Below are 21,899 nucleotides of genomic sequence, written 5' to 3'. Positions count from 1 at the left end.
ATTGACGGCGCTTTGAACAGTGGACGTTACATTTCAGATGTGTTACAACCCGTGACTCCACCCTTCATTCGATCCCTGCGAAACCCCACATTTCAGCAGGATAATGCACGACCGCATGTTGCAGGTCCTGTACGGGCCTTTCTGGACACAGAAAATGTTCGACTGCTGCCCTGGCCAGCATATTCTGCAGATCCCTCACCAGTTGAAAACGTCTGGTCAATGGTGGCCGAGCAACTGGCTCGTCACAATACGCCAGTCACTACTCTTGATGAACTGTGGTATCGTGTTGAAGCTGCACGGACAGCTGTACCTGTACACGCCATCCCAGCTCTGTTTGACTCAATGCCCAGGCGTATCGAGGCCGTTATTACGGCCAGAGGTGGTTGTTCTGGGTACTGATTTCTCAGGATCTATGCGCCCAAATTGCGTGAAAAAATGTAATCACATGGCAGTTCTAGTATAATATATTTGTCTAATGAATACCCGTTTATCATCTTCATTCCTTCTTGGTGTAGCAATTTTAATGGCCAGTAGTGTAGAGTGTACGAGCAAAATAATGAGCTTTGACGCTTCTGTTAACCTTGTGACTTGTGTAGTTTCAGCCCCGCACTCGCGCGTCCGTCGTCAGGAGGATGACTACGGCAATGAAGATGATTACGATGACAACTACAACGGTCCGGACGACGCAGATGACGACGAGAATGGCAACTACGACCAGAATGGCGAGAACGGCAATGGGGACAACGGCTACGGACCAGAAAATGGTAAGCCTGGAAGGTAGCAGCCCATTAAAGTCTCCGCACACTGTAGCTTCTGATTCACACCCGACTCTCCAAACCACGCTGCCTCACCCCACACACTCACTCTTCAATCCTTCTCATCATTCTGCCTTATTTCACACACTCAGCCATCTCACTCTCGTGTCTCACAACCAAACTACCTGGTTGCACATATTGTACTTTCAACTCCTCCAACCTTACTGCCTCATTCCACACACTCTTCCTCCTAACTTTCAACTCTCCCTAGCATATTCCTAGATTCTACACACTGAGCCTTCTAACTCATCATCAATTCATTTCCAACTCTCCTAGCCCCCACCATTAGGGTGACGAACTCTCTCTCCTATTTTTTAGTGTTTCCCATACTGTAGCAATTTTTTCAATCCTCCCGTCTCCCTTATTGACTGCCTATTTCTCCCATATTTTTCATGACTGATCACTGTTATAAGTATTAATCCCACAAAGTACTATCGATACTATTGATATTGTCTACTGAGCTATTGGTTGGAAAAAGAGACACACTACTCACACGAAACTTCATTAAGGAATAAGTATTATGAGAAGCAGTTCTTAGTATATCCTGTTCTTTGAAAAGGTTTCGGCACGTCGGTCTTAAATTTACACCGTAAATGAGTGTTTCTGCACTCTTGGTTTCTGGAGCTACCTCAGAATATGATACTGTATGACATAATGGAGTTAAAGTAAACAAAGGATGCTAGAAAATTTATATTTATGTTCCAATTGTGACGCATTCCAAGGAAAAGCAATGTAGTAGTGCAGTTGAAATTTATTGTAACTACGTGTCCCTTAACCCTCCCTTAAAATCATAGTCTCATACTGGTCATCCCCCTTAAAACTGTGATCAAATGTTCACCCTATCAATGACCACATGAATCAGACATGGGCAGCCTTTGGTTACCTGCAGCACTGATTCGTATTGTTACTAAAGCATTGTCACGTGACACGACAGCACACTTCTAGTGCGTAAAGTCAAAACTATACCATCTGTCTGTGACATCAATGTTTACGGGGTAACGCACTAATATGAATGACCCCTTTCCTGACATCCTGCATCGACATATTCTGCCTCGAGACACGTGTTTTCGAGAATACATACTTTTTATGTTTGTGCACGCATCAGATGTTTACATTTATTTACTCATTGGGAACACAGTTTGTTTACTTACAAGGTTTTACGATAACTGCCTTAAAAACATTCATTGCAAAATCCTGCAACCCCTTTAATAAAGACATAATGTTTGCAACACATAAATAAATGTAAACAGCTGAAAATAGGCAGGTGGACATCTGAAAGTGTCATTGTAGGAAACTAAATGTCTACAAAGGCACCTGGTTGCAACTAATTTGCTGTAAATTACCTTTAATGTCAACAGTTGCAGTGTTGTAATATGCCCACAATGGACATGAAGTATTTACTGATGTTAATACAAAAAAGAATAGTAAAACAAACTTGCTGGCAGATTAAAACTGTGTGCCAGACCGAGACTTGAACTCGGGACCTTTGCCTTTTGCGGGCAAGTGCTCTACGGAGGTAGGAGATGAGGTACTGGCAAAAGCAAAGCTATGAGGGTGGGGAGTGAGTCGTGCTTGGGTAGCTCAGATGGTAGAGCACTTGCCCCCTTCTGAGATGTAAGTTTTGGGGTGTGGAAGTAGTGATATGGGACTGCTTTTTGCCTTGCATCATAGAAATTCCACTAACATGTTGGGTGCACTAGAAAATCTTCTTGTGCCCGAGTAACTTGAATTGTGTAGGACATTTTGTGCTGTATGATGTCAAACATGAAGATAAAATGGTGTATGATGGTTTCATTCTGACTGTTAAGAAACAGCATTTAATGTGAGGCTGAATCTAGTGAAACTCTATGAGTTTCCTCTTCCTACCTGAGTCTGTAACTCTCTCCTACCTTGGTTAGTTCATTTATTTAGAATTACTAAGCTTCTAAAATGTTCATCTTGAAGAGGAAGTGACAGTACATGTCCTTTTTCTTTTTTTTTGTGGCATATGAGAAAGAGCAGTGGATCTTGTGAAACAGTACTGACTTTCCCTTAACTTGCAAACTGTTTCCTGTATCAGTTAACCAAATACCTCATCGATCATTATCCATTCCCTTTTACATTAGAGCATCTTACTTATTCTTAAACTTCACTCAGTTGGATGCTATCAAGCACATCTGTTGTCCACTAGTCTTTTTGATATCACAGACCCATCTCCAAACTGACTTCTGCAGAGTCGACTTGCAGTTCTCGAATTATAATTGTTAGTCCTGTTGGGCCTTCACTTATGAGACCAACTAGTTAATCATTCTGTGTTGCCCAGCTGTGAATTTATTCCAGTCTTCTATTAGTCAGTCTTGTCCATCCCATGTCTCTATCTACCTTCTCTCTGCTCTACCTTCCTCTGTCCACCTGCTCGTTCCCCCTCTTTTGTTCTCCTTCTCCACCCACTCTTTGTCCATCTTCTCCTCCATTCTCTGCAGATCCCCTCCTCTTTCCTCTCACTGTCCATCTCTTCCTCCTAACCTCTCTGCCCATCTCCTCCTCTTCCCCGTTTTCCATCCCTCTGCTCCTACCCCCTCTTCCTACTTGCTCCTTTGTCCTTTGTCCATCTCGGCCTTCCCCTCCCTTTCTCCATCTCCTCCACCCCCCTCTCTCGCCATTGTCTCCTCTCCCCTGTCTCTCTCTCTCTATCTGTCTCCCTCACCTTTCTGTCCATTTCCCCTTCCTCTCTCTCTATCTGTCTCCTCTCACCTCTCTCATCTCCTCCCCCACGATCTCTCTGTCTGTATCCTCCTAGCCCCTTCTCTCTTCACATTATTACTCCTACTCCAACAGGAGGTTGCTGATTCTTACCTGCATAGTATTTCTTTTCAGATCATAACAGTATTACGAGAAGGAAAGATGCTACTCACCACATAGCGGAGATGCTGAGACGCAGATAGGCACGACAAAAGGACTCTCACAATTAAAGCTTTTGGCCGTTAAGGCCTTCGTCAACAATACACACACACACACACACACACACACACACACACACACACACACACACACACGACTGTAGTCTCTGGCAGCTAAAACGACACTGTGAGCAGCAGCACTAGTGCATGATGGGATGATGACTGGGTGGGGGAAAGGAGGAGGCTGGGGTGGGGAGGGGGAGGGGTTGTATGGTAGGGGGTGGAGAGCAGTGAAGTGCTTCAGGTTAGACAGAGGTCAGAGGAGAGGTCGGGAGGGGGTGGCGGTCTTTCCGCACGAATTGCCACCGACAAACTGTGACCGAGGAACAAGTGGGCCAACCTGTAGGTGAACAAGCTGCCAAACATGACGGCCTTTATTTCAAAGACTGCTACACAGCCTGTGCCATATGGCTCCTTCCCAACACCAGCTTTTCTGAATTGTGCAGGAAGGAACTTTCCCTGCAGTGCATCCTACATTCCCATAACCCTCCTGGCCTCGACCTCTGTTAGTCACTATCCTCACCCATCCAGCACCTTCCCTGTTCCCACTCCAGCGCAACACCCAGTCTTTTTATTTCTCTCCTTTTCCGCACTCCTCTCCCCCTCTCCCCCTCTCCCTCGCCCCAGCCTCTTCCTTACCCCCACCCAGTCACCACTCCCATCACTCACTGGTGCTGCTGCCCACAGTGTGGTTTCAGTTGCCAGAGACTGCAGTCGTGTGTGTCTGTTGTTGACGAAGGCCTTAACGGCCAAAAGCTTTAATTGTGAGAGTCCTTTTGTTGTGCCTATCTGCGACTCAGCATCTTTACTATATAGCGAGTAGCAACTTTCCTTCTCATAATCTTGTTACATTCCATCCTGGATTTTCCATTGTTTGATTTTTTCGGATCATAAGTAGAATATGTACCAAGTTCAGTTGAAATCAATCTAGGTGTTTTGGAGGAACTTTGTACCCACAGCTGAGCTTGCATATGCATGTCACATACATTTTACGTATACTTAACATATTTCACACATATTTCACCTGCATCTCTGGCAAATTTCTCCCTGCAATTTTGTTTTCGTGCTTCTCACTGTTTATGATGCCATACGGCCTGTGCTATGTCTTCAACAATGATACAATTTTCTAGGTACATTCAGTGGTGTATGTGGATACTGTCTGTGAAACGTGTTGCAAATAGAGTCAGTAGCAAAGAAGAAATAAATTTAAATGTTGTACATGATGTGGTAGTTTTTCACTCATCTCAGTGTCTATGACATCACATCACCCAATCTATGTTTCGTGCAATGATACAATTTTGCAGGTACATTTGGCGGTATCTGTGAATACCGTCTGCAAAATGTAGTAAAGAAGTATTAAATTTGAACGTCATACCTGTGAAGTTGTACCGCAGGAACAGTGAAAGTGTAGTAAGCGATAAACTTTTTTTCTTTTCATCACTGCGTGGCAGTTGTCAGTTAGAAGAAGCTACGTAAAGGATTGAAATCGTGTGTAAAGTTTGTTACACGTCAGGAAGTGCTCTCTTTCTCAAACAGAGGACGAATGAAGTCTGGGTATTTGCGCTTCATGGCCTACACTGCTTTTTCACCCGCACCCCCACACATTTGATAGCTAGGTGTTTCTTACCTCTCCAGTGATTCTTTTCAGATGATAAGTGGTATGTATAGTGAGTTTGGCTGAAGTCGGTCAGATGGAGATGTGGAACATACGTGCATACAAACATACATTTTTATAACATGTATGGTCTAATGACCCTACCACAACAAAGGTCAAAAAATTAATTATGATTGTAATGTTGCTCACACTGCTAAACATTGCATTTTCGGGCAACAACAAAGTTATATTATGTGGCAGGTGTCATTAGAGCACAGTTAATAAAGTCATTTCTTGAAATAATGAATAAACTAGGCGCTCATCTTTTCGTGTTTCCCACACTGGTCTCGTTGTGAACTCGTGGCTCAATCGTCGGAAATCTAGGTGGTGATGATTCCAAGCAAAGAGGCCTAGGTGTTACTCTGCGATATTCAAAAGTTTTATAGATGCGCTTCACAAACCATTCTTGAAGGTTAAACTTTTGCAAATTAGAACAATGGTGATGTAAAAAAGTAATCAGAACTCCGAATTTAAATTAGACTTCTTTTTTTATTACTTTTGTTGCAACATCACTTCACAATATAAAACATACTTGAAAATATCTTCCTCACTGCTAAAGTTCACATTTCATAAACTGACTACAATTTGTGTCTTTTCAACATGACGACCAAGACTTGACTCTCTAATAACCGCTTACGCGCCCAAAATTCAGAGTTACAAAAACGTCTAAGACCATAGTGACAAAAGAAAGAATACACGTAAGAATAATATCATTGCAATATATACATATTGATGTATTGAAGTACCTCTACATTAATTAAATCAAATCTGAATGTTGTCACAGAAATATGTTAACTATTTTACAGAAACACAGCAGAATATTGCTGGTATCGAGAGGTTGAGGTGACGTGCCGTAATGGTTTCGTAATTCAAGTACCATTACAATGGTTGTCATCTGAAAATTGTGGGTAGCTTAGGTGCTGGTCATCAAATCTAACTCCTCTCCTATCTGATTCCAAGAATCGGAATACACAGTGCACTGCTACAATAAATGACTTCAGAAATATTGTACCTTTCTGGGCAACTGGTTTTGGTGCTGGAGTATAATTGGTAATCAGGACTCCATCTACTTTGGCTGCCATAACTGCCTGTTGCAAAAAGTGGTTCAGGAATGCCTAGTTTGATGTATTTTGATAGTTTAGTTTCTGTGATACTGATTTTGAGAGGAGGCAGTGACAAGGTATCCGTTTACGTTTCGGCAGGTGAGGAAGACGTGCCGATACCGGGGGACAATGACGACGAGGACCTCTACGAGCTGGGCCCGCATTCCGGCTCCGGGGCCGGAAGCCACGGCATCGCGTCCCCTACCACGACTTCTCCAGAACGCGCACCCGAAGAGCTGCAGCCTCCAGGCTCTCCACGTAAGTACTCCTGCCCTGTGTACTGGATGCCAGCTACTGCATTAATACCTGCTGAATGTCGGAATTGTACAACCAAAAATATTTATACATGAAGAACAGTTTTAACTGACCCCTCCTGACTTCTCAACTGACTGAAGTCTGGAAAGCAGTGCACAATAATTCTGCTACTGTAAAGATCAACAGGTAACAAAACAAAACAGTAGGCTCTGCCAGAAATATTCACTGTTAGACGATGTGTCTAATAGTGTATTTTAATATGACAGTATGCCATCTTAGGCAATTTATAACACTTAAAACACTTGATAATGGCACTTTGAAGCCAAAATCATGATGTGTAAGTGTAAATGTAATACTGCAAATAAACAACAGTCTAATGGTGGTACTGACTTTAAAGAAATATATTACGACTGTCGCACCGCATGATGAAAAAATTATCATAATGTTTTGGTATTTTTTCAACATCTTTGTCTTGTTTTACTTTCATAATTTATATCCATTCATAAGCTCATTTTGATAATTGACAGACTCCTGGCAGATGTTCCTCAGTTACACATTACAGTAATTATTGGTAAGAGTATTGAAGGAGTGTGTCAAAAGCTTAAGGATAAAACGGCATTTCATCCTAATTTTTCGTAAAATGACTCACTCTCATCGCTTTTTACAGACGAGCTCTTAACACGAACGTACAGAGGTGCCACCGGCATTCTCATTCGTCGGACATTTGAATCACCGATATTCATCCGAGCGGCAAAGAGCGTGGACATTGTTTGTTGCACTTGCAGGTGACCGAACTTTTAGCCGTAAAAATCTGAAAACGAATAACTCAGACAGAAAAACCACAACATCAAAACATAATCTAAAGAAACTACAATTACATCTAGGGATAACTTTGATCCTCAAGCTTTTCTTCTAACTCATGAAGCTTGTCATGCTTGTTCATCTATATACTACTGCAGTACATCATTTTCCCACCAGCCCATGACATCCACCAGAATTATTACTTATAAAATCGTGGGAAATTTGTACCCGCCACGTTACCCGAGAGTGCTGACGTGCTGCTTCATGGACTCGGGTAGGCGCACCGGCACCGAATCGAATCCGCCCGGCAGATTGACGACGATGGCTGGTGTGCTAGCCAGCCTGGATGCGGTTTTTAGGTGGTTTCCCACATCCCCCTAGGTGAATACCGGTCTGGTCCCCACATCCCACCCCAGTTACCCGGCTTGCAGACATCTGAACAATTTCGCACTATTCCACGGATTACACTACTAGCAGACAGTTGGGGTACACTAATTCCTGGGCGGCAACTGACACTGGCACATCCGATTAACAGTGCCTACCCTGCATATCTGCGGGAAAAAATGGCACAAGCAAAAGAAAGAAAATCGTGGGAAATTTCTACCCTCACTACCTGACTAACTTTTCATCCAGTGTTCTTACTGATAATTATTGTTAATTTTTAATCTTCATTCTGATTTAGTACAGAGAATTCGGAACTGTCAATAGCTGAATGGCTAAAGGGAGGATAGGCCAAGTACATATTACGGAGAGCAGTGGTTGCTATTTACCATATAGCGGAGATGTTGAGTCACACAGGAACAACAAAAAGACTGCCAAACAAGTAAGCTTTTGGCCAAAGAGGGCTACTTCTGAATTACAACACGTGCACACACATGTGCTCTCGTGCGAACGCATCCCACACACACGTGACCAGTGTCTCTGGCTGCCGAAGCCAGACTTAGCGCCACTACCTGTTCTGAGTACAGAGGCCTATCTTGGCGTGCATAAAAAGTTCCAGTCAGATTTTGGCTAATGAATGTGCCATGTCTTACATAATCACATCGTTGGATGCCACTGCAGACAGGAAATAAAACTTCTTTACATGAAACTGACAATAGCACAGTCATATTAATGAGGAGGTAATAATAGTTAACTAAATTTTAATCCTAAAAATTAAATAACCCTCATTATTCAAAATTACAGCAATTTAAATGCTAAGCGGCTGCATTAATTGAAGCTTTAGCGGTTCTTAGAGAAATAATAACAAATGCCAAAAAAGGATTCTAAAAAAAAAAAACTGCAACCAACACAGAAAGTATCAAATTTTATTGAAATCAGTATATGAATGAACAAAAATTGTGAAACTAAAACTAGACAAAATGTTCCTGAAGTGAAAATATAGAGATATGCAGAAAGACGTGTAATGACCCAAAATAATATCAGTGAAGCAAGTTCTCGATTATGTTACAAACTCTTAACTAGCAGTACATTAAAAATTGCACGACATATTCAAATAAACAGTTATTTCAACAAACAGGCAGGTCAACTTTTTTAAATTATTTTTATTTTTAATTATTTATTTATTTATTTTTATTATTATTTTTTTTTATGGGACCAAACTGCGGAGATCATGGGTCCCTGAGCTTACGCACTACTTAGTCTAACTTAAACTAACTTACACACACCCATACCCGAGGGAGGACTCGAACGTCTGACGGGGGGAGCCACGCAGACCGTCACGAGATGCAGCACAATTAAAATATCATTGCCGTGAGAATATGTCACGGATATTAAGAAAGTATTTATGCCACTAATGAGTGCAGAACTGCACCATGAGGTGGCCAAAGGGTATTTTGACCGGATATTATTTGTGTGCAGCACAATATGTGATATCTTCAACTTTTGTAGTCCTGTCTTCCTCAGTTGTGTGTAATATTACGGTGTATATATATATACACACTAGCACATGTCTGCTTGTGTCTGTATGTGTGGATGGATATGTGCGTGTGTGCTAGTGTATACCTGTCCTTTTTTCCCCCTAAGGTAAGTCTTTCCGCTCCCGGGATTGGAATGACTCCTTACCCTCTCCCTTAGAACCCACTTCCTTTCGTCTTCCCCTCTCCTTCCCTCTTTCCTGATGGGGCAACAGTTTGTTGCGAAAGCTTGAATTTTGTGTGTATGTTTGTGTTTGTTTGTGTATCTATCGACCTGCCAGCGCTTTTGTTCGGTAAGTCACCTCATCTTTGTTTTTATATATATATGTTTGTGTTTGTTTGTGTGTCTGTCGACCTGCCAGCACTTTCATTTGGTAAGTCACATCATCTTTGTTTTTTTTTATATATATATATATATATATATATATATATATATATATATATATATATATATACCACACCAAAATACACACACACACACACACACACAAATGCATACACGAACAGATCACAGATACTTCAATAATTACACTCTGAAGTTTGGCAATAACATTCGATCTGTGGCAAAAACATTTGACAATCGGCAGCAGAAACCAAAACATTGCATTGAAACAAATGTTCAGTTCATAGTGCTGTGCAATGTGGGGAAAAACTGCAAATTGGCGTTCATAAGAAGAAGAACAACACCAAAAATCCAACAGGAGCGTAATATGTAAGAAATTGTCGACGCAACCTGTAAGTACAGTTAAAAACATTACTACTTAATAGGAAATACCGACCACCAGAACTGTTTATACCCCATAGGCACAGTGACAAAAATGTAAATTAAATAGCTAACATATGTACATATTCCAGGCCACTGGTGATGCCTTGCAGAAAATAAAGGCGAAACATGTACGGCACTAAAATTGCGTTTTATTCAGTTTCTGTCAGATGGTCCAAGAAGTAAAAATTATCAATATACCACAATGTATGGTATGCTGCCGAAAGTGGACATTTGAGTTACATAAAACGGTCCCCATTACAGCTGCATTGTATGGGCGTAGGACAACGATTTAAAAACTCGGGGACCGATCCTGAATCCAAACAGACAGTGTGACATTCCAAGGGGTTGCTCTGATACAGATTTTATTTGCCACACCCGACCTTTCTTTGTGACAGAGTGTGTTTCCACGTGCCAGACTCGACCTGGCTCTGTCACCGAGATGACGCAGCATGCCGGAGTCCAACTTTTGTGTCCGCAGGGTACTACCGCATGACGCTGGTCCTTCTGGAACCGTACCACGAAGACATGGCCAACCGCTCCAGTTCCAGGTTCGAGGATCTCAGCAGGCAACTGGTGGATTTTGTCCAGCGGCTGTACGAAGACCTACCGGGAGAGCAGCGTGCGATGCTCATCAGACTGCAGTGAGTACCTCTGTCTCTGTACACACGCACACACACACACTAAATTACAGGCCCGTATCGTTAACGTTGATACGCAGCAGGATTTTGGAACGTATATTGTGTTCGAACATTATGAATTACTGAAGTTACAATGAAATGAGCACCCTTAGCTGCTTACAGGCGTTCACATACGTCAACGGGGACAGATGAAAATGTGTGCCCTGACCAGGACTCGAACCCGGGTAAGCAGCTAAGGGTGTTCATTTCATTGTAATTTCAGTCTAACAAGCTGCGTGGTCACCGATGGTATCTGTTCTTTCGGACATGTCCAAAAGAGCAGATACTATCTTAGTATATATTATGAATTATCTCGAAGAGAATGGTCTGTTGACAGACAGTCAACACGGATTTAGACACCATCGTTCTTGTGAAACACAACTAGCTCTTTACTCGCATGACGTGTTCAGTGCCATTGACAAGGGATTTGAGATTGATTCCGTATTTCTGGATGGCTTTTGACACTGCACCACACAAGCGGCTTGTAGTGAAATTGCATGCTTATGGAATATCGTCTCAGTTATCTGATTGTGATTGGGTTTGTCAGGGAGGTCGCAGTCATAGTAATTGACAAACAGAAGTGATTTCTAGTGTTCCTCAAGGCAGCGTTCCTCATCTAGATAAAACGCCTCTTGTACTCGGTGATGTGTGTCCGTATCGTATAATTACACTAGTGATCAAAAGTATCCGGACAACTGGCTGAAAATCACTTACAAGTTGGTGGCGACCTCCATCGGTAGTGCTGGAATTCAGAATGGTGTTGGCCCACCCTTAGCCGTGATGACAGCTTCCACTCTCGCAGGCATATGTTCAGTCAGGTGCTGGGAGGTTTCTCGGGGAATGGGAGCCCATTCTTCACGGAGTGCTGCACTGAGGAGAGGTATCGATGTCGGTCGGTGAGGCCTGGCACGAAGTCGGCGTTCCAAAACATTCCAAAGGTATTCTATAGGATTCAGGTCAGGACTCTGTGCAGGCCAGTCCATTACAGGGGTGTTATTGTCGTGTAACCACTCTGCCACAGGCCGAGCATTATGAACAGGTGCTCGATCGTGTTGAAAGATGCAATCGCCATCTCCGAATTGCTCTATACATCAGTGGGATGCAAGAAGGTGCTTAAAACATCAATGTGGGGCTATGCTGTGATAGTGCCACGCAAAACAACAAGGAGTGCAAGCCCCCTCCATGACAAAAACACCACCACACCATAACACCACCGCCTCCGAATTTTACTGTTGGCACTACACACGCTGGCAGATGACATTCACCAGGCATTCGCCACACCCACACAATGCCCTCAGATTGCGACATTGTGTACTGTGATTTGTCACTCCACACAATGGTTTTCCACACTTCAGTCATCCAGTGTTTACGCTCCTTACACCAAGCGAGGCGCCGTTTTGATTTTTACCGCCACGATGTGTGGCTTATGAGCAGCTGCTCGACCATGAAATCCAAGTTTTCTCACCTCCCATCTAACCGTCATGGTACTTGCAGTGGATCCTGATGCAGTTTGGAATTCCTGTGTGACCCTCTTTAACTGTCGGCAGTCTCTGTCAGTCAACAGACGAGGTCGGCCTGTACACTTTCGTGCTGCACGTGTCCCTTCACGTTTCCACTTCACTATCACGTCGGAAGCAGTGGACCTAGGGATGTTTAGGAGTGTAAATGTCACATACAGATGTATGACACAAGTGACACCCAATCACCTGACCACGTTCGAAGTCCGTGAGTTCCGCGGAGCGCCCCATTCTGCTCTCCCACGATGTCTGATGACTACTGAGGTCTCTAATATGGAGTACCTGGCAGTAGGTGGCAGCGCAATGCACCTCATATGAAAACATATGTTTTTGCGTTGTCTGTATACTTTTGACCACATAGTGTACCTCTGTTAGCTTTTGCTATTATGTGTGTGTGTGTATTTATATACATAGATATTCTACAGCTTACTGGAGATACTACCAGGTATTTGCAATGGCTTCGTACACTGTAAGACAAAGAAGATACCATGATGGAATTGTACAAACAGGATGCAAATTTTAGTACATGTGATGTGCATGTAGAGACAAACAGATGATTCAGATTTCAGAAAAAGTGGATGATTTATTCAAGACAAAGAGCTTTACAAACTGAACAAGTCAGTAATGTGCTGGTATACCTGTGGTTGTTAAGCAAGCAGTTATTCAGCTTTTCATTGATTGATAGATTTTTTAGATGTCCTCCTGAAAGCTATCGTGCCAAATTCTGTCCGACTAGCATGTCAGATCATTAAAATCCCAAGCTGGTTGGCGGGACCTGTCCTTTATGCTCCAAACATTCTCAATTGGGGAGAGATCCGGCGACCTCGCTCACCGAGGTAGGGTTTCGCGAGCATCGAGACGAGCGACAGAAACTCTCACCGTGTGCGGATGGGCACTATCTTACTGAAACGTAAGCCGAGGATGGCTTACCGTGAAGGGCAGCAAAGTAGGACGTGGAATATCGTCCGTGTACCGCTGTGCTGTGAGAGTGGCGGAGACGGCAGCTGACGGGTCGCCTTACGGGGAGAAATGACACCCCACACCGTCAGCCTCGGATGTGAGGCTGCATGGCGGGCGAAACACAGATCGGTAACCCACTGCCGTTTGGAGTGTCTCCGGACACGTCTTCACTGGATGTCGGGGCTCAGTTTGAAGCAGAACTCGTCACTGAAGGCAATTCTACTCCAGTCGGTGAGATTTCAGGCTGAAGACCCCAGAACACCAGGGGATGGCAAACTCGGTGTCACCCAGCATACAGTCTGAAAACTGGGAGTGCTGGTCTGTTGTGCCATTTTGTTTCAAAGTGGGACCCCTTCGGTTGTCACCCGTAGGACTCTTACGGCATTGCGGTACGTCGACGGTATTGTACCGGGTGATCAAAAAGTCAGTATAAATTTGAAAACGTAATAAACTATGGAATAATGTAGATAGAGAGGTAAAAATTGACACACATGCTTGGAATGACACGGGGTTTTATTAGAATAAAAAAAAAAAAACAATGTTCACAAAATGTCTGACAGATGGCGCTGGACAGCAAAACTGCTACCGTGACGGGCGAGAGGTACGCCGATATGTTACAGAATCGCATCATCCCCAGCCTGGCTGATAAACACCTGCTGGAACGTACGATGTTTATGCAGGATGGCGCTCCACCCCATATTGCTAGACGCGTGAAAGATCTCTTGCGCGCGTCGTTTGGTGACGATCGTGTGCTCAGCCGCCACTTTCGTCATGCTTGGCCTCCCAGGTCCCCAGACCTCAGTCCGTGAGATTATTGGCTTTGGGGTTACCCGAAGTCGCAAGTGTATCGTGATCGACCGACATCTCTAGGGATGCTGAAAGACAACATCCGACGCCAATGCCTCACCGTAACTCCGGACATGCTTTACAGTGCTGTTCACAACATTATTCCTCGACTACAGCTATTGTTGAGGAATGATGGTGGATATATTGAGCATTTCCTGTAAAGAACACTTTACTTTGTCTTACTTTGTTATGCTAATTATTGCTATTCTGATCAGGTGAAGCGTCATCTGTCGAACATTTTTTGAACTTTTGTATTTTTTTGGTTGTAATAAAACCCCATGTCATTCCAAGCATGTGTGTCAATTTGTACCTCTCTATCTACATTATTCTGTTATTTATTCAGTTTTCAAATTTATACTGACTTTTTGATCACCCGGTATGTCCCGTTTTGTCGGCCTTCATGGTGAGGCATCCTGGGCGTACATTTCGGCAGTGTAACGCCCACACACACACACATGACAAGAGTTTCTACTGCTCGTCTTCGTGCTTGCCAGATCTTACTTTGCCCAGCAAGGTAGATGGAACTCTCACTATTTGAGAACATTTGGAGCATTATGGGCAGGGCACTTCAACCAACCCAGGTGAAATCTGGTTTCGCAGAACCGAGCGGATCAGGTTATGGTTGTGCAAAGTGGCCAAAATGAGTTACGGTCAGTTAGACAAAATACACAAACTTTGTTTTCCTAAAAACACTTAATCACATATGCCCTTAAAAGGGTTCAAGACAATGCAGCTGAAAGCCTGAACACAAGTTATTACAATTGCTTTAAGGGGGGTAGGACGTCAAACGGGCCGACTTGGACCAGCAGAGGCACCACAGGACATTTTAATTCCCACTGTCTATACTTTTACAAATAAATTCATAAGACAGCATGACCAGGAAGGATTCGGGATTCATACTCGTAGCACTGTAAGCTCAAAAACGTAATGAAACACATTTTTTTTACTTGTGAAATTTCATCATTTTTTTGCTTACTACTGGCTGCATTTGTTGCTATAGGTACACTTTTCTTCCTAAGGAAGAGAGATACTTCTATGAATTTTGCACAGCATACAAACCATAGTTAAAGGTGTATGAAACTCTAGAAGTTATTTAATTTATGAAAAAATGAATGAACTCTTACATTTTAAACTTCATGTTTAGAAAAAATTCAAGTTTTATAGTTAATTACTCAATTTTTTCCACAGTTTTGTAATAGATTTGGAAAATTCTAGAGTTTCATACACCTGTAACTACTGTTTGTATGCTATGATAAATTCATCAAAGAATCTCTCTTACTTAGGAAGAAAAGTGTACCTATAGCAACAAATGCAGCCAGTAGCAAGTGAAAAAATGATGAACTTCCACATGTAAAAAAAAGGTATTTTGCTACGTTTTTAAACTTCCACAGTGATAAGTGTGAGTCCTCAATCCTTCCTGGTCATGCTGACAAAGTTTTATGAATTTACTTGTAAAAGTATAGACAGTGCAAATTAAAATGTCCTGTGATGCCTCTCCTGCTCCAAGTCGGCCCATTTGACGTCCTACCCCCCTTAAGGAATACATGCGGCTGAAGGTCTTATTTAAAAGAATTTTTAAGTAAATACTTGGCTGAAGGCCACACACTTAGCATAGTACAACTTGAGGCTCAAGGCCTCGATAATAATAATTTCAGATGGACAAGAAAATTAGAAAATTTTAAAAGATTTTAAACAAGTGAATTTTGAAATTTTAATTTGAGATGGCCGAAGGCCTTATCTTAAAATATCTCACGTAAAAGCTCGGCTGAAGGTCACATACTCAACATTGAACAACTTGAGGCTTAAGGCTCGGATAATAAGGATTTTCAAAAAGCAAAATCCCCTTTTTTTAACAAAAAAAATTAATTTAAGCAAGAACATTCAAGGTTACAACTTTAAACATAGCTGTGTGCACCAACCGTGAAAATATTTTTTATAGTAAGGACAGCCCACTGGTTACAATGGTTTTATAGTCAAATTGACCGTGGTTTTGACTCCTAAACTAAGGGAGACTTCATCAGAATTTATATTACATACGTAAAAGTTGAGCATAACAGCTCTCGTCACACAATTTTAACACCAGAAAGGCCACGTCACATAATAAAACGTCCTACGTAAAAGTTTTACTGTCATTTCTAGCTAAAAATTAAAGATTGTTGCTAAGGGCTGCTTGTGTATACTGAAACAGGTGGCATCTGACTCGTGTTGTAATAAGCTTTTAAATAATGGATACGAAACATAGGATTTAGTTAACTCGAATGCTTTTCATATTTGTTATTACTCGTGACCAAATGGAGTGTTGGTTGCAGTGAGACACTTCTAATAAACTATTAAATGTTGTAACAGAAGGATGATGTTTATGGTGCACTTTCACGTAGAGTTGCAAATATCACAAGGTTGGTTTTGATTGCACAGTCATTGAACACAATACATCTTCTGTCAGCTGAAAGCAATAAACAGAGAGAAATTAACGAAAATAATTAAGGCACACTTTAACCATAAAATGTTGACTGGTGGATAGTTAATCACGGATTCATACGCACATTGCTACCTGATGTGCTCGTAGTGAATGCTAATGGTGGAATTTTACTAATACCGACACGAGTGACATCGATGCTATTGTAACAATTTCCGAGCGTGGGCTCTTATACAAGTTAATGAGGTCAGTGGCGTGGAGGTGTCAGCAGCGAACTAGCTGAACACAGACTAAGAATTTTCAGTCTGGATTAGGCACGTATAACCTGCTATAAAAATATTTTGTGATTTTGGTGATTACATATTAGTTTATAAAATAGTTAAGGTCAGAATTATCATTACAATTACTATATTGAATCAACCAATAGTCTGATTTAACCGAATGAAAGCTGTTTGTGGAAGTATTAAAATTCAAGGGTACTGTTTTATTACTACACTGTATGCTTCTGCAGTGGATTCCTAACGTTCATGAAATATCTACATGTTCATGCTCTTCTAATTTCAGCTATTTTTAATTAGTTGTTTAATTGCACAAACAGGGGTACTGTTAGTTTTAGAAAAAATTGAGGTAACAAAAGCATACTGTCAAATTCTGGAACCAAATAAAATTAAAAGCTCAAATTATGGAAGTATTTTTTGGTGTGACCCAATTTTAGTTACAAATGAGTTGCTGGGAAAATAAAACTGGTTTTTCAGAAATATGAAAGAACTATGTGCTAAGTTCAGGAACTCTTATCATCTCACACTATTCTGGTGATTACATGCTAATGGAATAACTTCAGTTATTGATTTATCTTAAATGACAGAGTTTTAAGCAACACTAAATGTACCAGAAGACTTAGCAGACTTGATTTACAACATGAATAAAAAAGTTCCATAAAATATTGTAACGAGCAGTAACTTGACAGTTGTGGGTAAACATAATATACATGTTGTCAATTTGGTAAGAAAGATTAAAAAAAAAGGAAGTATAGTTATCAATACGAGTAGAATGATAATGAGTGAAATAATTCCACCCTGCTACGTTTCATAGTGATACTTTCCAACATTTATATGCTTGATTTCATGTTGTTACTTGCCAGTATTTATATGCTTGCATTCATGTTGTTACTTGCCAGTATTTATATGCTTGCATTCATTTCACCATTTTCTAATGACTGTCCCTAGAAATAAATTCTGTAGTGAAGAGGGTTTTCTTCATACTTGGATCACCTTATGAGGATGCTGGGAATGTGAAGGGATTAAAATTTAAGGCTAACAAAAGTAATTTAATATGCATTTACACACTTACAGGTGTACCTTTACAACTTTGGGATGGGTAGTATTGTTATTACAACTCTCTATTTCCTTTCCAGGCCAAATGGTGACCCATTCAAGTCAGTAGCTACCTTGGACATCGGAACGCGCTATTTCTACGATGCGGAACAAATCCGGCAGCGGATCTACGACCATATCCGCAACTACCGGTCTCTGGACAATATCCCTGCAACTGCCGAGGGCTTCACCTTCAAAGAGTTCAGCGGTACGTACGCCATAGTGTTGTGGACGGTTCTCCACCCCACGTTCCCTGCTCCCTCGTACTGCACGTCCCCCTCTATCCGAGGCAAATGTTGACCTGCGTGCACCGTCCATTATCCAGGTACCCCACAAAAATTTCCCACGCGTAGAATGTGGCACCGTGCACACAAAAAAAGAGAGAAAGTATTTGCACTTGATGTGTGCCAGGATACTCTATTAGATGTCTGTTTCATTTATAAATGATTGTACTGTCATTGTGTTTTGAGAGGGCATCCATTTTTCATCATAAAATGCTTGTTACATCCTACATCCACGTCCTCAAATCGAACATTTTTGGAGACAGAAAACAGTATTCCATTCTCTCCCATCCAGTTGTAAATAAAATGGATGAATTATGCAAACAGTGTACCATAAAGTACAAATGCACCTTCTCATGTTGATATTAACTTATAAAATTATCTCGAGCTTACAGATTTGTCAAGTTCTTCAGTGCCTATTAGCTTCCAGATGATTGCTCCTCATCCATTGGCACCTCCTGACATGGCTTCAAACTTTTATTAATATACCATAAATTAAAATACTACCTTCTGTAGATCGCAAACAAAATTTTGGTATACATCAAATATAAATGGATGAAAGTAGTGAAGTTGTGGCAGACAGCAGAGAATTAACATCACTTTTTTGTGTATGCATGTACAACAAAAAACAAAATTGTGTTCTTGTAAGAAATTGGATCCGATTCAATCCATATGGAAGGAACAGAGCTTAAAATTCCCTTATCAAAATATTTTATATCTCCCAGCGTCTGTTGCTTTATTTTGTTTGTTCGTGTCTATAACTGAAATTGTAAAACAGTGAGGAGAAAACTCCTATGTCAAGATCACATATTTTCTTTATTGGCCACCAGGTTTGGCTCATTACTCAGCCCTCTTCAGATCAACCTAAAATTTTGTTCAGTGTGTGACACACACTACACACTGTTGTACTTTTTAGAGTTAAGTTGCTCTACTGAAATAAAAAATCCTAAGGTCAAAAATCATACTCGGTTATGTAAATTGACAATGTTAATCACTAATCAAATGCCCATTTTGTTTATCTTGACACAGGATATTTGTCTACACTGTTTTAAACCAAAAGATCATGTATCTTCCCATTGACATAGTCAAAGAATAACAGAAATTCTAAAAATGTTTCATTAGAGCAACTGGTAGGATGTTAGTAGTAGCACACCTAAAACTTCCAGTTGTACAGAAGCCAATGGAGTTTTAAAGACAGCAGAAGAATGGATGATGTTCCAATAGTGAGGAACAGCCAACAAGAATGGGGGAGTCAACAATAATGTTGGGCCCAGTAATCCAGTGGGTAAACAAAATTGTGGTTTCAAAAACTTGCACGTCTCTCTATAAGGCATACACTCTTTTACAATAATCTGATGTTAGTAGCTTTATTTTGAAAATAAAATCATCCTACTTGTGAGTAGCTTCCCCATTGACATCTCAATGTAGATAACAGACACAAGGATTTACTACAGACAGAAGGTGTAAATACGGAATGTTTAACTGCTGAAGAGAAAATAGAAAATTAGAGGAATTGGTGAATAAGGAGCTAGGACTGGTAAGAAGTAGTGAAGTAGAATAAAAACTTCCGTATCTGGAAGGAAGGTTCTTAAAAAAGCTATATACAGATAAAGTACAAAATGGAAAGGTCTTAAAAGGAACAGATTGGGATGAAGTCTAGAGAACAACATTTCCAGAAAAAATGACACGTTGGCATTGTAGTGTTGGCAGAAGACGTCGTTGCAGACATCCTGACAACAAAAGGAAAATTACTGAAGGAATCGACCACAACCAACCGTCAAGCATTCCAGAATGGACCAGCAAAATCGACGTGTAAGCGTTGCCAAGGGGAAGTGGCTTTCGGCCGTGCAAAGAATTTCCGCGGTGGTGCGGATTGTTGTTCGGCACACGCCATGCAAGAAGAGCACATTTTCGTAATCGCAGCATCGATGCCGAACCGAGTACAGTGCTGACGAGCAAGCTGTTTCGTTGGCACTATACCCCAATGTCCTTGGTGGAGAAGCCGTAAGACAGAGGACTGTAACGAACGTGGGACCACGACCCTGGACTGATCATTATCAGAACGCAACAGCAAAACACCACGGCGAACAAAAAGTCTCTCCTTGTGAGCAAAAAATCGGCGAACCGACGGATCCTCGATCCGTGATTTCGACAAGGGCCATTGCGTAGCAACAAAATGCAAAACGGTAGCAAGGACAGGGTCAGCAGCTGCGGCTGTAGCTACACGACGAAAATCAATCGGAAAAGATTCGACCACGTCATCGGTTTCCGCATCAATGAACATGCAAGCAAGTTCGGAGGAATTGAATGCTCTATCCTCAGCAGCAGGCAAACGGGACAACGCATCGGCGTTTCCGTGCTTTGCACGCATTTAATTACACGCAGACTGGCGTGAGGTCTGGAACAGGACAATATCTTGAGAATTGCAAATAAAGTATGTAGTTGATATAATACTTAACTTTAATCCACAATTGTAGAACATCTCTCGTTACGGTACATGCTTCATAATATTAATTATCAATTGGATACGGTGCCTTGCTAGGTCGTAGCAAATGTAGCTGAAGGCTATGCTAACTATCGTCTCGGCAAATGAGAGCGTAATTTGTCAGTGAACCATCGCTAGCAAAGTCGGCTGTACAACTGGGGCGAGTGCTAGGGAGTCTCTCTAGACCTGCCGTGTGGTGGCGCTCGGTCTGCTATCACTGACAGTGGCGACACGCGGGTCCGACGTATACTAGCGGAGCGCGGCCAATTTAAAGGCGACCACCTAGCAAGTGTGGTGTCTGGCGTTGACACCACAGGCATAACATCTGTCAACTCTTTGCACTCCACAATGCAAACATAGGGTGTGTCTGCGCACTCTCACACAAATCACTACCGCTCGAGCGACAAGCACGCCGCCGAGAATTTTGTAAGTCTCTTTGTGGACACCGTGAGGCCACTAACGGACAGCTATAGCGTACATTAAATCAAAATGTGCACTTGCATTCAAATATATTTACATAAGCGATACAATACAAAACTTTTCGTTATGTGTTATTTTTTTAACTCTTCAAGGTGGACTATTTCCATCATCATTTCACTCAAACTGATTTCAAATGGCCCACTGTGTGCATGGAAATCAGTGTCACTCTCATTTCCACTTAGGCATTCCTCTAAAAGCGCTACAATATCTTCTCCAGAAAGGACTGAGCACGAAGAAGAAAAGTATAGAATGTTTATAAATTATTTAACAAAATTGTTGTGTATCTTGATGCTCGGATGATTACACAGAACGAAAAATGTAATTGTGTAAAGCATGCTACTTACATTTTTGTGGCTTTACGCCGTGTCAACGTAAAATGAGCTGACGCATTTATACGTCATTGTCATTACTATTAAATACATTTGTGATGCTGTTACATATTGCGGGCACACATATCCGTATGCCATAAAACAACATAGTCTGTAGACACTCACGTTCATTAGTCCATCACTAGTCACTTGTGCACTAAACTGCAGTGGCAGATTACTGTTTACATGCTACTGGTAACCATTTTGGCGCACAAACAGATTACAGATACTGTTTTGCTCTGTGTGG

The 21,899-nt window shown here is 41.7% G+C and overlaps 1 protein-coding gene across 1 annotated transcript in view; it reads left to right on the top strand.

Annotated features, from left to right (window-relative positions):
- Positions 1 to 21,899, top strand: part of LOC126427231 (basement membrane-specific heparan sulfate proteoglycan core protein) — a 792,772-nt gene that overhangs the window by 7,413 nt on the left and 763,460 nt on the right. Inside the window, exons 2-5 of the mRNA XM_050089468.1 lie at positions 597 to 764; positions 6,611 to 6,769; positions 10,728 to 10,890; positions 18,080 to 18,246. Coding sequence (XP_049945425.1) covers positions 10,739 to 10,890; positions 18,080 to 18,246 — 319 coding nt within the window. The 5' untranslated portion in view covers positions 597 to 764; positions 6,611 to 6,769; positions 10,728 to 10,738. The remainder of the gene's footprint in view (positions 1 to 596; positions 765 to 6,610; positions 6,770 to 10,727; positions 10,891 to 18,079; positions 18,247 to 21,899) is intronic.

The sequence above is a fragment of the Schistocerca serialis genome, chromosome 11, assembly GCF_023864345.2.
Source record: "Schistocerca serialis cubense isolate TAMUIC-IGC-003099 chromosome 11, iqSchSeri2.2, whole genome shotgun sequence".
NCBI classification, from domain to species: Eukaryota; Metazoa; Arthropoda; class Insecta; order Orthoptera; family Acrididae; genus Schistocerca; species Schistocerca serialis.
The sequence above is the reverse complement of the archived record's forward strand: the minus strand, read 5'-3'. Positions and strand labels throughout refer to the sequence as shown.